At 41.9% G+C, this 17733-nt stretch overlaps 1 protein-coding gene across 1 annotated transcript in view; it reads left to right on the top strand.

Moving 5' to 3' along the window:
• LOC105051220 (fanconi-associated nuclease 1 homolog) overlaps nucleotides 1-17733 on the top strand; it is a 119873-nt gene that overhangs the window by 80254 nt on the left and 21886 nt on the right. The window contains 4 exon segments of the mRNA XM_019852846.3: nucleotides 14908-14978; nucleotides 15054-15141; nucleotides 15297-15437; nucleotides 15523-15749. Of these exon segments, the coding sequence (XP_019708405.2) occupies nucleotides 14908-14978; nucleotides 15054-15141; nucleotides 15297-15437; nucleotides 15523-15749 (527 nt within the window).

The following is a 17733-nucleotide window of genomic DNA, read 5'->3' on the forward strand; positions in this document are numbered from 1 at the left end:
ATGACATCGAGAAGAAATTTTAAGAGATGCAACAGCAAATCGAAGCACTGAAGGGGTGGGCCCAAGTTGGGGAATTTGAGTTTAACACAGACCCGCCATTCAGCTAGAAGTTAATGGACGAACCACTCCCATTGCAATTCAAAGTACCCCAACTGGGGCCATATGATGTGTTTTCTGATCTGGTCGATCATTTGGAAATCTACAAATCCCTTATGTTGCTTGATGGTGCCTCCGCTACCATCCTATGCAAGGCATTTCCTTCAACCCTTCAGAAGGCCATCAGACTATGGTACTCCAACCTCTAGCCTGGCACCATCCACTCATTCGAGTAGCTAAGTCGCCTATTGTCGCACACTTCGTCAGTAGTGGGAGGCAATGCCGAGGGTCAAACTCCCTTATGAACCTCAAGCAAAGAGAGGGTGAATCATTCTAAGACTATGTAAGCCATTTAACGTGGCAACCTTGGAGGTATGAGATCTCGATCAATTGCTCACCGTGTTAGTGATGTTGGGTGGACTTATGCAAGAGTCAATTCCTTTTCTCCCTAGAGAAGTATCCTAAAGACTTCGTCGAAATATTAGTCTATGCAGAGAAGCATGCCAACATTGAGAAGGCCGTGAACTCTCATGATGAGCCTTTAAGGGTACGATTGGGAAAAGGAGGGGACGAAGTTAGGAGCGGAAGGACTCACCCTACTGAGGCACATGCTGTGAAGGAAGGGGACTGCATAGGTCAAAGATCCCATCTCAGGGGCATCGATCTTCGAGGCTGCCAAGGAGATTTGAAAGATGCAGCCCCCTTAATGCCCCTAGGACTCAAATTGTAATGGAGGTCGAGGAGCTGCGGCCCTTCAGGCAAATGTAGTCCGTGCCTTATAACATAGACACAAAGAAGTACTGTCGGTTCCATAAGGATCATGGACACGACACGGAGGATTACCTGCAACTAAAGGATGGTCCTCATCTATCGAGGTCGGCTCGGTAGATACGTTGAGCAAGGGCATGGGTAGAAGCCCTGAATGAACCAAGACCTCTCGAAGAGAACCTAGAAAACCACCTTATTGTAGGTGTCATCAACACCATCACAAGCGGATGGCTGGTGAAACCCTCCAGAATCTTGACTGAGTAGGAGCCTCAACATAGAAGAAATTGAAGTTCGGGGATGTTATTACATTTTCTGATGCCGACCTGATTGGAGTTCAGCTCCCGCATGATGATGCGGTGGTTGTATCTCTTACTACAGCAAACTATGATGTATGCTACATTCTAGTGGATAATGGAAGCTTGGTGGATATTTTGTTTTACGATGCTTTTTGAAGAATAAATCTTTGCACTAACCATCTGGAAAAGCTTGAGTCCCCTCTTGTCGGCTTCATCGGGGACTATCCCTGTGGAAGGGGTGGTCACCTTTCTAGTCATGGCCGGACAAGAACCCTGACAGTCAACCATACTGCTAAAATTTTTGGTGGTTGAAGACCCGTCGGCATACAATGCCATCTTAGGTCGGTCGGGATTGAACAAACTCTGAGCCCTTGTGTTAACCTATCACTTGCTGATTGGATTCCCAATGAGATATGGGGTTGGAGAGGTTTGAGGAAACCAAGTCCTAGCTTGGGAATGCTATATGGGAACTTTTTGAGGAAAAAAGTACAATATGGACTCTCCTTGTGGAGGGGTTGGACATGCGAGATGTGCTGAAGGAGCAATGGGGTGGGCCCTCAGAGATCTGGTCCTAATTCAATTGCAGGATGGCAACCCAACCAAGGTCATCTGTATCGGCCCCCAATTGGAGGGGGAGGTCCAAGCACATCCCATCTCATTCCTTCAGGTGAATGTGGATGTCTTCGCTTGGTCAGCAATAGATATGCTGGGGATAGACCTTGAAGTGATGGCCGAACACGAATCCACAGCATTGGCCGATCCAGTAGAAGAAAAGGAACTTTGCTCTTGAGCGCTAGAAAATCGAGGATGCAGTGAACAAACTCCTTGAAGTTGGTTTTGTCCGAGAAGTCGCTACTCGGGTTGGTTGGTCAATGTGGTGTTCGTAAAAAAGGTGAATGGAAAATGGTGGGTTTGTATTGATTTCACCGACTTCAACAAAGCTTATTCTAAGGACAACTTCTCCCTGCCTCGGATTGATCAACTCATGGACACATCAGGCCACCATCTTCTCACATTCATAGATGCCTTCTCGGGTTGCAACCAGATCAAAATGGAGCTCGAGGACAAGGGGAAGATGACTTTTATCACTAACAATGGCCTTTTTTGCTATGGGGTCATGTCGTTTGGCTTGAAGAATGTGGGAGTCACTTATCAAAGGTTGGTGAACAAGGTTTTCAGTGATCAAATCATGGGCAATTTGGAGGTCTACATCGGTGACATCTTGTCAAAAGTCGGGAGATTGAAGGCCACATAGCTGACCTCGAAAAGACCTTTACGATTTTTCGAAAATATCAAATGAAGTTAAATCCAAGCAAATGCGCCTTTGGTGTAACATCAGGCAAATTCCTCAACTTCATGATGTCACACTAGGGGATAGAAGCCAATGTCAAGAAGATCCAAGTGCTACAAGAGATGAGTGCGCCATAAGGATGGTGAAGGAGGCGCAGCGCCTGATCGGATGGATCATTGCCCTCAATCAGTTCGTATCGAGTTAGGCTAAAAGGTGCATTTCATTTTTCAAGGCTTTGAAGCACATTAAGGAGTTCCGATGTCTTGATGAGTGCTAGGTGGCTTTTAATGAACTGAAGAAATATCTTGGCTTCCCACCTCTCCTGAGCAAACTGTAATCGAGCAAAGTATTGTACCTTATACCTTGCTATTTTTTTGATTCTACAAGCTCGGTTTTGGTTTGTGAAGAAAGTAGGCTATAGAAGCCCGTCCAGCATGGTATTCTATATCGGCTCGAATCAGTCGATACATCCCATATTGTATCGACAGAAAATCGGTACAGTTTAGGTCGATTTTTCGGTACATTGCCCAAACCGGACCGTACCGATCGTTTTGGTACGGTACGGGCCCGAACCGCACGAAACCAGACGGTTCAGTCTGGTTCGGTGTGGTATGGGTCCGGTTTGGTACGGTTCAGTGCGGTTTTCTTTTTTTTAGTGGTGGTGGATGAAATTTTTTTGATTTTTTTAATGTCAGTACGGGTCGGTACGGTACCATATCGTATCGAGCATGAATCGGTATGGATCTCGATATCGATTCCTGAAACCTTGCCATCTAGTTTGTAAGCAAGGTCCTGTAGGATGTCGAGGCAAGGTACACTAGGCTAGAAAAAGTGGTGTATGCCCTAGTGACTTCAGCAAGAAAAATGCACCCCTATTTCCAAGTCCACCTAGTGGTGGTGCTGATCGACCAGCTAATGAAGATGGTCCTTTATAGGCCGGATAACATGAGCCAACTTGCCAAGTGGGCATTGGAACTTGAGGAATTTGATGTCAAGTACTAACCTTGTTCGGTGGTTAAAGCACAGTTACTTGCTGACTTTGTCCTCGAATGCGCAATCCCTGAAGAAGGAATCGAAGTTAGGCATGGGGAAGAAGGTTTTGAAGACAACTGGGCCCTATGTGTTGATGGGTCCTCTAGTTCGACAGGATGTGGGGCCGGACTGGTCCTCACCCATTTGGGAGTGGATGATTGGAGAATATGCTCTGTAGTTTGAATTCCAAGCCTCCAACAATGAAGCAGAATATGAATTCCTAATCATTGGCATCAGAATTGCCAAAGAACTCGGGGTCAAGCAATTGAAGGCCTATAGTGGTTCACAACTTATGGTTGGGCAAGTGCAAGGAGAGAGTAAATTGTGGGAACCAAACATGATTAAGTACCTACAGAAAGTGAAGGATGCCATAGCCAGTCTTTTGAGCTTCGATATTGAGCATATCTCGAGGACAGAAAATGCTAAGGCCGACCTACTCTCGAGGCTTACCACCTCGGAAGTATCGGGTTTGGAGAAAACCTCATATTTTAAGGTCTTGAGTAGGCCCAGTATCGAAGAACCCATGCTAGGGATGCAAGTTGATCATGAGCCGGACTGGATATATTCAATCATAGACCACTTGCACCATGGAAAAAGTAGTGTCGGATCGGGATGAAGCAAGGAGATTGGTGCGGCAAGCCCATCACTTCATTTTGTATGACAACAAGCTTTACAAGAGACCTTTCTCTCTACCCCTCAAGTGCTTACGTCCTTCCGAGACTGATTACGCCCTACGAAGTGCATGAAGGCATTTGTGGCAATCATCTGATGGGCAGATCATTGGCTTATAAGATCCTTTGACAAGGGTATTACTAGCCAATGCTCCAACAAGACGTTGCTGACCTCGTTCAGATGAATGATTAGTGCTAATGAAACGCGAGTGTCTAACAATGGCCCTCTACATCACTGACACCAATTAGCGCTCCGTGGCCCTTTATCCAGTGGGGAATGGATATCCTTGGCTTGTTTCCCCAAGCGATAGGGCATAAGAAATTCTTGCTTGTAGCTATTGACTATTTTACGAAATGGGTTAAGGTGGAACCTTTGGCTCGGATAATTGAGGTCAAGGCTTGAGATTTTGTCTGGAAATCAATTATCTATCACTTCGACTTACTGCGAGTTATCATTATAGGTAATGGATGGTAGTTCAATGATACTCGATTTAGAGAATTTTGCAGCAAACTTGGTGTCACACATCATTTCACTTTAGTGGCTCATCCACAAAACAACAAAAAAGCTGAGATAATGAATATGACTCTATTACGGGGACTAAAGATGAGGCTAGATCGGGCCAAAAGCTTGTGGGTTGATGATCTATACAATGTGCTGTGGGCTTACTAGACCACAGAGAGAATCCCAACCAGGGAGACACTGTTCAACCTAACTTTCGGGACGGAAGTCATCATATCTGTTGAGATTGGCTTGCCTTTGCCTCGAGTGGAAAGCTATGACGAATAGAGCAATGCGGAGCAATTATGAGCTAACTTGGACCTACTGAAAGAGATAAGAGAACAAGCTCAGATCGGATGGCAACTTACCAATACGGGTGGCTAGCTACTACAACTCTCACATCAAGGGAAAGGTATTTTACCCTAGCGATGTGGTACTCAGAAGAACAGAGGTATCACAACCTAGGGAGCAGGGAAGCTCTCGTCCAGTTGGGAGGGACCCTACCAGATAGAGGAGGTTGTGCATCAAGGAACCTATTGACTCTACCACTTGGACGACACTCCAATCCAGAGAACCTGGAGCGCAGAGAATTTACGAGCTTATTATCAATGATGTCCATTGTATTGGATGAGTTGTGCCTTAATAAATTGCTTCTTTTTTATTCTACCCACTAGGTCCTGTATCCATTATTGAAGCTCCATACACATGGAGGGCACATGCCAACAACAGCAAGATACTCGACATAAACACAACCCTAGGCCTCGTAGGTCTAACCATCGGGTTGCCACATTCGAGCTCGCTCGGAAGCGGGTGGAGCCAAAGACAAACTTCGACCATTCGACACAAAACAATATCCTAGGCCATGCAGGCTCAATCTCAGGGTCGACATGTCCGAGCCCACTCAGAAGTAGGTGGAGCCAAAGCCAAACTTCGGTTACTTGACATAAAACCAGACCCTAGGCCATGCAAGCCCAGTCGTAGGGTTGATATATCCGAGCTCACTTGGAAGCGAGTGGAGCTGAAGCCAAACTTTGGCCACTTGACATAAAACAAGATCTTAGGCCATGGGGGCCCAATCTTAGGATCGCCGCATTCGAGCTTACTCGTAAGCGGGTGGATTTGAAGTCAAACTTTGGCCACCTGACATGAACACAACTTAAGCCATGCAGGCCCAACCTCAAGGTCGCCATACCTGGGCCCACTCGGAGGTGGGTGGAGCCAAAGCCAAACTTTGGCCGCCTGGCATAAGAGACGACCCTAGACCCCAAGGCCCAACCTCAGTGTCACCATATATAATCTCACTCGAAAGTGAATAAGGTTGAAGTTAGACTTCGACCGCCTGGCGCGAAATATAACCATAAATGTTCAAAGTGCAGCAAAAAGCACAAATAAAGATGTCGAAAAAAGATGCTTGATTTCATGTTTTATACATAGGCACAGTCGAAGCCAATTGCAAAATAAAGGTCCGTAGGCTGCAAGGAAAGAAAGAGAAAATAGCAAAGTAAGAAAAAGGCCATGAGGAACCTAAGGATGATAGGGATGGCGGTATTAGTTGTGGGGGCTTCCACGACAAGTGCACTGCCGCCCTTTTCAGGCACATTAACATTCAGACCCTGGGAGGCGGCCTTGACGACCGATGAGGACAACTTTGGTCAGCTCCTCGGTCAGGGCAGGGAAATCAGCGACAGGGGAAGCCGTGTCCTCATCGAGGATACTAAAATTGATCTTAGAGAAAAATCCCTAGACCCTAGCACGGCAATCCTTGAAGCCTTGCCCATAAGGCCCAAATCCGTACTCAGCCATGTCATGTTGGCCATAGTTTGATGCGAGGTACTCCTTGACCACCCTCGAGGCCCTCTTCTCGGCCTCTTGAAGTTTTCCCTTGAGGTCGACGATCTCTAACTTCCAGGCCTCACTCTGAGAGGCTAAGCGGCCCTCCAGCATGGCCACCATCTCCATCAGCACCTTCTCCCTCTTCTCATGTTCGATGAGGGAGATTCGAAGCTTATCTTTGGCCACCTTCGATTGCTCTGCCACCCTCCTTCTCCTCTACTTGGTTGTTGCTCTGGCCAATTTCGCCTTTGCCTCTTTGGCTTTCTTCTTAGCATCGATCAACAGAGCCTAGAGCCTTTTGATGGCATCATTGAAGAAGTTGGTGTGGTGGACAAGTTGCAAACCAGATGACGTTTAGGCTAAAAGACTCAGCTACACATGAAGGGAAATGCGGTAGGCTCTTATTTGGAGGAGAGAATAGAATGCCTTGCATACATAGGTAGGAGTGCTGACCCTTAGGTCGGCCTCCCGATTTTTTTGGGGGGGGGGAGAGGATCACCCTGCATAGAAAGTCTTTGGCAACATAGGGGCTGTGGAGCCCCTTGTCATTCTGCTTTATGCCCTATTTTAGGACGTAAGGCTCGGAGGAAAGTGGAGGGGAACGGCTGGCCGCGATAGCCTTGGGCCTTATCTCTGCCTCAGTTGGGAGAAGAGTAGGGGTTGGTGGTGAAGTCCCTGAAGGAACTTGAGTCCCGAGAGGAAGTGAGCGTAGGGGTGAGACTGCCTCGCACTCGAGACCGTGTCGGTCCCTCTTTGGAGCCTCGAGGTCGTGGCTTGGCCCCTCATCGAGCTCAGTCTTGGATGACCTATGGGGGCTCAACTTGAGCCCTCAATGATGGCTCACTGGCTACTATGGCCTTTTGCTTCCTCTGATGTGCCTGACAGAGGAGCTCAATGTTCATCTGTATGGCTGCAAGATAGAAGCAAGCAAGGTCAGAAGGATGTCACATGCTAGGGGCTATCGAGAATAATGATGAGAGATTGCCGTATCGTGGGTGTCGGCATGTGTCAAGCTGATGTTGACCAACATATGCTCGGACAGCAACTCCTGCAAAGGGGAACGTCGCGATCAGAGAGGATCTTCAATGCATGGTTGTCAGCATCGGATAGTCGAAGGGCTTGGTTCATGGCCTTCCGAGTCAGACCCCATGAAGTATCGGAACTCCACGGTTGGTCGGCAGTAACGAAGAAAAATTGCTCCATTTACCTATGGATGGAAGAAGGGCGCCTCGGATAAGGATGCGACCCTTCCTAAGAGACACTACCATCAATCCTTCTCTTGGGGATGCTTCTTTAGGATAAAGAAGGCATAGAAGAGAGAGATGGTGGGGTGAACGTCGCAAAGGAGACAAAAATAAAGAAAGGGAAGTATGAATGTCCAGGTGTTTGGGACCAGAGGGCCGGAACAATGCAATAATATCTAAAGATTTGGATGATGAATGGATGGAGTGGAAGTCTTAGCCCAGTCTTCCACATCTTTTCGTAGAGACCTAGCCGATCTATAGGTGGGTCCGAGATCCGAGCCTCAGGATCTAGGAATTCCAAATAGAACTCATTGGAAATTTGGTATTGGAGGCGAATTGCCTCCAAGTTTTCGGATTCGCCTCCAATACCAAATTTCCGGGGAGAGGATGGATGAGACCCACTTCAAGCCGATAGGGGCATCAGATCTAACCATCAAGTAATCAGAGCAAGATGGTTGGCACCTATGGCGGGCCCTCGATCGGCTAGGAGAGTGGCTCCCAGTGGAGATTGGTCTCGGACATCCTCAATAGGAGGCAAAGAAAAAAATCGACATGGAAACAAAAGAGAAGGGGCGGTCTAGAGAGATAATGCTGCGAGTACCTAACCTAGGGTTAGGAGGTGACACGGCAAGACTCCCTAAGAGCTCACACAAAGAAGGCAGAGGAGCTGCTGGAGATGCGCAATGGACATGGCTAGGAGGCAATGGATGCCTAGTAAGAATCACTAGAATAATAGTCTCCCCTCAAGTGATGAAATAACACCGAGCAAGGAGGGGCCAGGCGGCTTATATAAGACATCGGATGGTTAGGATCAAGTGATGCTTCATCTCGGCGCTTGTGGTTTTTACACATGGCGAAACGGCACTGACTGAATTCAGAACCCATAGATCATATTCTTGATGATGGAGATTGACCCGCCATTCTGTCTAGGCGATGTTGATAACTCCCATGTGTCCCATGCTTATCCAAGCAAAGGGTTGTGAGTCTAAAGTGGCGTGCCTTCTGCGTTCGAAATCATGATGCCTCGAAAGTCCGACCGACACATTAACTGCAGCAGCTAGAAAAAATGATTGGAGTAATTGGCAATGCCTTGGTCGGGGAAATGCTTCAACTCCCTTCGAGTCAGAGTCGGCCTCGGACTTGGGAGTGGGGGTAAGTAATATGGAGTTGACCTCGGATGACATCGAAGCTAGCTAGCCTTGGACTGGGATGACCCGCGCGGTTGGGGTGCCCTCGACTTAGCGCAACAATCATGCCGGTCCAGAATTGCTAGCATGCCTTGCGCAGAGGATCACTGATATTGCACAAAAAGGGCAAGAGATCATCGAGATCATGATGCCATCACTGGAATAATGGTATGGATGCTACGCGTTGACCTTGCATGTGCGATTATGGCAAGGCTAGTCACTGCTCTTCCTTAAATGGCCATCGTTGCTTCTTCACAAAAAGGGGAAGAATAAGGAGACCCCAGGTAAGTCCCTCGAGCACTTTTGAGGGCTAATCATCATTCTCCTCTACCTCTTTACACCTTGCTCTCTCTCCCCCCTTTATTCCCGACTTCCAGCTGATTTGATCGTTGGAGGGTCCCCTGTCGAACAGTCTCTGCAAGTGGACTTGCTTGTAGGTACCTACTGGCGTTCATGCTCTAGTGTCTTTGCTTCATCGTCTGCTACCAAATGGATCTGGTGTCCGCCCGACAGCTTGTGCCAACAAAGGTATCATGCCCCCGATCCGAGATCGTGAGCCGAAAGTCATAGCAACCGCCGCATACTATGGAGAACTTTTTCCACAAGCATGCAAGGCATCTCATCACGATATCATAAAGCAACAGCAGAATAAAATTCAAATAATTTGTGTTCAAATTTATTTTTAAATAACTAAATCAAATATCTTACAAAATAGTATTTCATAGTTTTTCATCAACTTTCAATAAATCCTAATTTAAAACAAAATATCAAAGTCTGTCTCTAACACGTTCTCTCATATCGAATCCCTAAATCAAGCTAATCCTCTGAATCTGTACAAATAGTAAAACATAGAGTAATAAACTAGATAGTCCAGTAAATAATGTACACTTTAGCTAGATAAATTCAGTAATAATAATATATTAAAAATAAGCATGCAAGTTGCATCAATTCAAACTATACAATAATAAATCCATGCAAATACAGTCTTTTCAAAATTCATTTTTGTTCAAAAATCGATTCTTTTCAAAACATCACATGCATCTCGAAGCCATGAACTAAATCAAAGTACCGCTGCATAACCTCAATGGCAGGGTATCAAAGGACCAGCGCACAACCCCCACTGGCAGGGTATTGAAATAGTAGCATATAATCATCACTGGTAGGGTATCGAAGTACCAGCGCATAACTCCCATTGGTAGGGTATCAAAATATCAGTATACAACCTCTACTGGTAGGGTATCAAAATATCCGTATACAACCTCCACTGATTAGGTATCAAAATACCAGCGCATAACCCTTACTGGCAGGGTATCAAAGTACCAGTATTTAACCCCCACTGGTGGGGTTCGAAATATAGTTAGGCTGCGAGTCAAAATCCATCTCAGATCAAACACAAATTCACATTCCAAATTTGAAAAGTCATAAACCAGACGACATCGAAATCAAATCGATATGATTAATCACAAATCATTTGACATATTGGGCAAAAGGGCATATTTAGTAATCCAAAATATAATACATCGAATTCATAAATCATGAATAATTAAATGTAAAAAATATTTTATAATTTGCTGATAAATCTAGAAAAAAGGTTGCATTACTTACCTTACACGCATTCTAATAAATCCAAATAATTTTATAAATTTTTTTTCTTTAAAATTCTTACAGCTTATCGTAATATTCCACTACTAGACATCTTCTTGTCGAAACAACTGCACTCCTATATATAATAAGTCCAATAATTAGAAAGGACATAAACAATTAAGAAAGACATGATGAATCGTAATCATATCCTATGGTCCAACTATGTTAACTTTATCCAATCTTGAAGGATGATCAAATCTAAAGATTTTTGATCTGCTCAAGATGGATGCCAGCTTGCTGTCCTGCGACCGCGGATTAGGACTCTTTTTTATTGGGATCAGATTAGAATCATTAAAAAAAATTCATTCACTAATTAATCTTAGAGAGATGACTTCTACAGAGAGAAATCCATCAAAAAAGAGAAAGTCTAGAGAGAAAATTTTAGAGAGTAGAGAGAGAAAATAAAACTTATAAGAGAGAAAGATGAGATTCAGACTTAGAGCAAGGAGAGGGGGAAGAGAGAATTTTTTTCTTTCTTTCTTTTTTTTTCTTTTCCTTTTTTTTTTCTTTTTCTTCCTTTTCTTTCTTCACGGGAAACAGAGGACCCGTGCGGTCCTTTTTCTCTCCTTTTCCTTAATGGAATAGGGGGGGCTATCTTCCCATTGTTCTCGAACTAACCCCGCCGGCGACCCTTGTGGTCAGAGGAGCAGTCCCCGACAGTGCCAACCGGCTTGGTTCGGTGATGAAAAATCAAAGATGGAACACGAAACATGGGATTCGGGAAGAACAATGATTTTCAATGGATTTTTAATAGAAAATTTAGCAAAAATTCTAGATTAAAACCTATAGAACTTCGTGGTGAAGTTGATTAAAGGTATTTACTTGATCTTTGATGGAAATTAGTCGATTTCCAGTGGCAAAATCCAAACTAAGTTGCTGGCAATCAAAGGGAAAAGAAAGGAAGAATAGGCGGCGAACTTGGTGATTTTCAGTGAGAAAAATTGTGAGATTAGAGGTCTTTAAATAGATTTCTGAGGGAAGGATTTAGAGTTCGAATCAATCTCTATTTCCTAATATTTTTAGGATTTTTGGTCGGAGAAGAACTCCTTCAGGAGTTCTTCCACATTCTTCTCTTCTCCCAAATAAATCCAGCACGTGCATTGCATTTGTTGGCCCAATTCCTAATTTTTTTTGTTCTGCTTTGAGATCAGTGTATGGGACTGGGTATTCCAAAAGGTAAATGGCAAAACTAGGTGGATATATTTGGAACCAGGGTTCGCCGTACTGGGTCGGACTGCTCGATATGGGGTGTACCGAACCGGACCGACGCGCTGCCAGTCCGATTTGGGGGATTTTTTTCGAAAAACCACTCTGAACCGCATCGAACCGCCCGGTTCGATGCAGTTTCGATCCATACTGTCCAAAATCAGGCGGTATGAAGCGATTTGGCACCGATTCGACGTGAACCGAGCCGTGCCGACAACCCCATGTGAAAAAGTGGAGAGGGGGGTGAGGAGAGTGGGGTCTGGGCTATTTTTAAGTGGCAGCCCAGTGCCTGGAGTTCTCTGAGAAGTCTCAGAGAACTCCCGAAGGTGCTTCATTGAGACCTTCGAAAAATTAGAAAAAAAAAAAACTCCATCAAATTGCAAGAGTGGTTCGAGGAGAGGCTGATCTTTGACTGAAGGTAAGATAATATGTTATTTTCTTAGTAAATATTTTATTTTTTTTGTTTTTGTTGTTAAAAATAGGATAAAAATGAGGAAGTATGAAAATAAGAGAAAACATGTCAAAAATTTGTGATTTTGGTATGATTTAATTATATGTGATAGATCTTTGAAAGATCTACATGATGATACCAAAATTGTTAATTTTTATTAATTATATATTTTTTAAATATTTTTATATATTTATTCATTTAAAAATTAATAAAAAATTAAATTAAAAAAAAATCAGAGTTTTGGAATCATGTTTAGAATGATTCAAGCTACTTAAATCTAACCTCAAAATTTTTTTGAAATATTTGAAATTAAAAAATATTTTTATAATTATTTGAATAATAAAAAAATATTATAAAATAAAAAATATATAAAAATAGTGTTATATTTTAGTTAATTTAAAAATATTATTTGAAATATATAACATATTTATTTTGAATTTATAAGTTTTAAAATTATGATTGAAATTATTTTAAATTTATATATAATTTTTTTAATTATCATTAAACTATCATGTTTTGTTATACTTGCAGATATTTATAAGAAAAAAATTTAAAGCATGACGTTCGTTGACTTTAATTAATCAACTATTTTTTAACATATATTTATTTATACAAAAAATATTAAGAAAAATGTAGATTAGATTTTGAGGTTGGTATATCAGTTATTGTGCTTTGTACTTAAACGTTTAGATACATTTTAATGCATATTTTATATATATATTTTTTAATTTTAAGATGACATAGTTGTAATATAATGTAAATAAATATATATTTGAAATTTTGGATCAAGAGTCTTTGTACCGCTATCTAACTCAAAATTGAACCCAAATATGTCAATAATATGTAATATAATGAAATTTGGGGTTGTATTTATGAATTATTAACTTGAACACCCAAAAAAAAAACGAAAAGGAAAAAAAATTTTGTACCGATACCGAATCGGTATGCTGAAGCGTACCGTGTATCGGTACGGTATGGTATCGATATCGTACCGTACTGGTCCGGCACCGGTATGCCGTCCGGTACCGGTACAGGGAACCTTGTTTGGAAATGAATATATCAAACAAAGTTCACATTGGCGCTAGACAAGCTATGAAGATTTGGTATTTCTTGGTCTATCTTCTTCATCCAGGGTTAAAATAGTAAGCAAGTCTTGACAGGTTTAAGACTTCCATAGTTCCATACAGGAAAAATTGGGTCAGCTTGGTTGGTACTATCTTGTACAAACTAGAACAGTGACCAGGGTGGTCATACCCACCATATCGGCACTTGGTATGTTTTGACATCAAAGTAATTTGCCAAGCTCCCAATTTTTTTTGTTTCTGTTTTTTGTTGTTTTCAATGGTGATTTTGAAGCTTTCTAGGATTCTATCATAATTTAATAGTATGGGATGCTTTTGAGCTAATAGATGGGTTTATGGTATCGATACCAAGAGTTTTTCTTCTTGATTTTGGGCTAAAGAATGGCAAAAAGATAAGGTGGGAGAGGAAATTTCTATCTTCTAACTTGGAACTTGGCTTTGAGGAGGCTGGACTCGAGCAATAGAAGCTAGATCTATCAGCTCTTTCCCAGTTTCCCCCTTTTCCTCTCTTCTTCCCTTTTCTGTTTTTTCCTGCAGCATCGGAAACAACAAAAGGAGTAAGGTGTTGGTATTTATATTGACACCATAGACCACCCCTTACCTTGAAAACCTTTGATAATCCAAAATTATGACATAAACAAACCTTAAAAAGTATCTACAGTCTAAATGACCATTAAAAACAACGACAAAGAGAAAGAAAATTGTGTCCTTGCAAATTATTGGGGCACGGATAGTGCTGGTATGACAAATATGGTACAATGCTTAGCTGGTCATTGACCGTTACAGGGTACTGACATGGTTTTTGAATCATTTGCATAAATTTAAGGATATATTGAATGACAACTGTTAAGTATTTTAGATACAAGTCAGAGTGTTGGAATAATGATTGGAAAAAATTTAAATCCCGTTGGAATGGGATGATAGCATTGATATTATACCATTCTGATAAAAAAACTGGGACCTAAGATACTTGCAAGACACCAATTCTCTTGAACTAGGATATCCCATTTCCAACCATCTCCATCAGGTCTTGACATTGGGGATGCAATTGGTATGCAATCGGCAGTTTCGGGATGTCTTGATCGTACCATCCTGGTACCTCACCATCCTAGAAGCAAACCAGGACAAGGTCTTGTATTGAGATTTTAACCCTTGGGAGTTGAGAATATTTGAATACAAATTGAAGGTTTTGGAAGATGGGTGGAAAGGAACAAATGTGAAAACATGGCAGCAAGTTTTATAAGTTGATCTTGGCTTTCAGTAGAATAAGTTGATCTTGGCTTTCACTAGAAACAACTGGTGAACCGGATGGGTGGAAAGGAACAAATGTGAAAACATGGCGGCAAGTTTTATAAGTTGATCTTGGCTTTCAGTAGAATAAGTTGATCTTGGCTTTCACAAGAAACAACTGGTGAACCGGATTTTGATTAGCAAACAAAAATTTATTCTTTAGTGCTTTTTATAAGTATTTAAATTTATATCATGTTTTTGTTTATGTAATTGTTCTGAAATATGCAATTTGCCTCTTGTCTGTTAGTCCGCTTACAGACTTTTGTTGTTTACTTTCTTTTCTTTTTCCTTTTTCTTTTCACCTTATGTTTCTTTAGAAAGTCATCAATTGCACTCGACGACAGGAGCTTATCAACGTTCTGTATTCTGCATATGAAAATGGAACTTGGTAAAAGTAACTTAAAATACTTTTGCTTATAGATTCTTTCAGAATGCTTAGCTAATCAATCATTGGGACATGCAGCCCACTGTTACCAAAGGTGGTTTTTGAACGGGTGGGAACCTGTGTGAGAATATCTTCTGCTGCTGATATACTTCTGTGGCGTGTTCAGGTGATTTATGGTGATTTTTTATCTCAATAACCTTATACCATGGTGGATTTCTTCCTTCTTCAAGTTAGTCTTATTTATTTTGTCTTATTTCTTTTGGTTTCATTGTGATGCCTTAGTTTTCTCCTATAAGTCATTTTCTTGATGTGTTTATGCAGAGACTCTTTTTCCTCAATGGGGAGCAGGACCTTTCATCTTTTCTATTAGTTGATCTTGGACTGATCAAATTTCCAGATTACACTTGCAATGTTTCACACCAAATTTTTGCAGGTCGAGATGACCTTCTAGAATACGAAGAGGTGGTAGATTTTTCCTAGGCAAGGAAGAAAACATTTTTTTCCTGCACCTGCTATCATTCTAATTGTGTTGCTTGGATGTCTGCAGGCGATTGAAGTGGCACAAGTAACAGATGAATATCTAGATGAAAACAATATGGATATGGTGATGAGGTGCATTGATATATCTGATAGCCAGATACGAACTAGTTTAACGGAAGATACTCGGTCCTCAATTCCTGACTCCCCGCCAACATTCTTTTCATGTTTCTCGGCTTCATGGGTCTACTCAAAAGTGCTCACTTTGGGTATTTCTGTTTTTGAGCGTGAGCATAGGTAAGAATGATCCATCATCCATCTAATGTGTTCTCACATTGAATTTTGCAAGAAATTTAAGACATCAAGTGATCTCTTTGTATCACATGATTATCAGTCATCTTTTTTTCAATGTTTAGAACCAAGTCTTGATATCTTGATATGCTATTCTTTTATTGAATAGGTTACCAATTTTGACTTGCATATTTTGCCTATCACCTGAAGGAGTCATGACATGATAACAGCATAAAATGTTGCTTTTCTCACCAGCCACCTTGACAATGCATTGATGGTCTTTTCAGTTTTCACTATAATAGAAGACCTTTGGGTATCTTCACAATTTTTTCATTGTATTTCATTGGAAATCTAGGATGAGAGACCTAATTCTTAGATTCACTTCAGTTAGCTGTCATACTAGTTTTTGTTATTTTTTAGCAAAAAAAAAATATTTTTTTTCAAAATGATGGGGGACGGTCAATGTGATACTAACTCAAAGAAAAATAACATTTAGTTTGATAGGCATTTCTTTTTGGCCTTTCAACTTTGCTAACACATCCTTTACACTATTTTGGTGAGCAAAGTGTTGAATAGATTCAGAAACCAAAAGTAAGCATTTAATCTGTATTACGTGATGCACTGATCATTGAAGATCAGCTGCTAAGGTCCATGAGTGGGTGCAATGGCTACAAAAGTCCTACATGGTAGTGCTTAAAGCAATTTTCAAGCTAATGAAGGCCTTAACTTTTTGATTGGAGCAGCAATTTAGGTATTTGAGGGCCCAACCCTGCTGCGAGGAACATTTATGAAGCAAGGCTTGACTGGAAATTCACCTAATGGGCCCAGATTTATCGCTGATTGATAGTCTTTTAATTTCGTATAGTAGTTTTATAATACTTTGGAAGTTAATAAGAGGCTGGCCACTATTTATGTGTCATGGTGGGATGAACAGGGATGCTACTGTCAGGCATGATTGGAGATCTAATTAGTTGGTTAATTAGATTGGACTTATATGGTTTTTTGTTGCTTGCTTTGTGGATGTCCATAATGATGGATAGAGACTTTTTTTGTTTTTCCTGCAGGGAAGGAATTCTTCTCTGGAGCCTAGTTCTGCTGCCTTTTCACTCACCTTCCTTTTTTATATTATTAGTGTCTCTGTTAATTTTATTCTCTGTCCATTAGTATTGTCCTCCATTTATATTGATCTAGTTCTGTTTAACATTTGCTGCTGATACTATTTAATTTGCTATCATATTTCAGTCAGTAAAAACTTCATCTTTGCCTTGTGATCTGTTTGATTTAATGTCTCAATATATTTCTCTTAAATTTCAGAGAAGATTTCTCTATTGTTTGATTGCTGATATTTGATTTTATTGCTGTCTGTTTTCTGTGCAGCATTTTTTGTCTGATTGTGAGGTTATAACAAATTGTTCAATTAATTCCTTAAAGCCTTAAAAGGCTTAAATCTTAACCTATTTGATTCTTCCCTTGGCTCAGAAACCAAAAAAGTTCTTTGCTATTGCATCCTAAAGCCTTGAACAGTAAGCAACTAAGCACCATTTGTTGCTGTCCCTAACTGTACCGGCGGGATACCGGTCCAGTTCCGGCATGAAAATGGGCAAGGCCATCTTGGAGGGAGGGAGAAGAAAGAGAGAAAAAGGGGGGGGGGGGAGAGAAGGAGAGGGAGAGGAAGAGAGGGCCTCCGGCGGCCGTCGGAGGCTGTCGGAGCTCTTTTTGAGCTCGATAAGGGTGGAGGGAGGGAAGAAGATAGATGGGGAGATCTCACCGGATCAACGAAGGCCCTCGGAGGCTTCCGGACGTACGGTGCAGCCGCCACGAGCTCTCTGATGGCCAGCGAGCCAGCATTGAGAGAGCAGAGGGCTGTCGAGGTCCTCTACCCTCCAATTCGATATAGGGGTTCATCGCTGCTTCGATTTTTATTTTTTTGGTTTTTAGCAGGCTAGATCAGCACCTCTTATTAACTCGTCTTTTAATTTTGTACATTACC

Source organism: Elaeis guineensis, chromosome 9 (genome assembly GCF_000442705.2).
Source record: "Elaeis guineensis isolate ETL-2024a chromosome 9, EG11, whole genome shotgun sequence".
In the NCBI taxonomy this organism is placed as follows: domain Eukaryota; kingdom Viridiplantae; phylum Streptophyta; class Magnoliopsida; order Arecales; family Arecaceae; genus Elaeis; species Elaeis guineensis.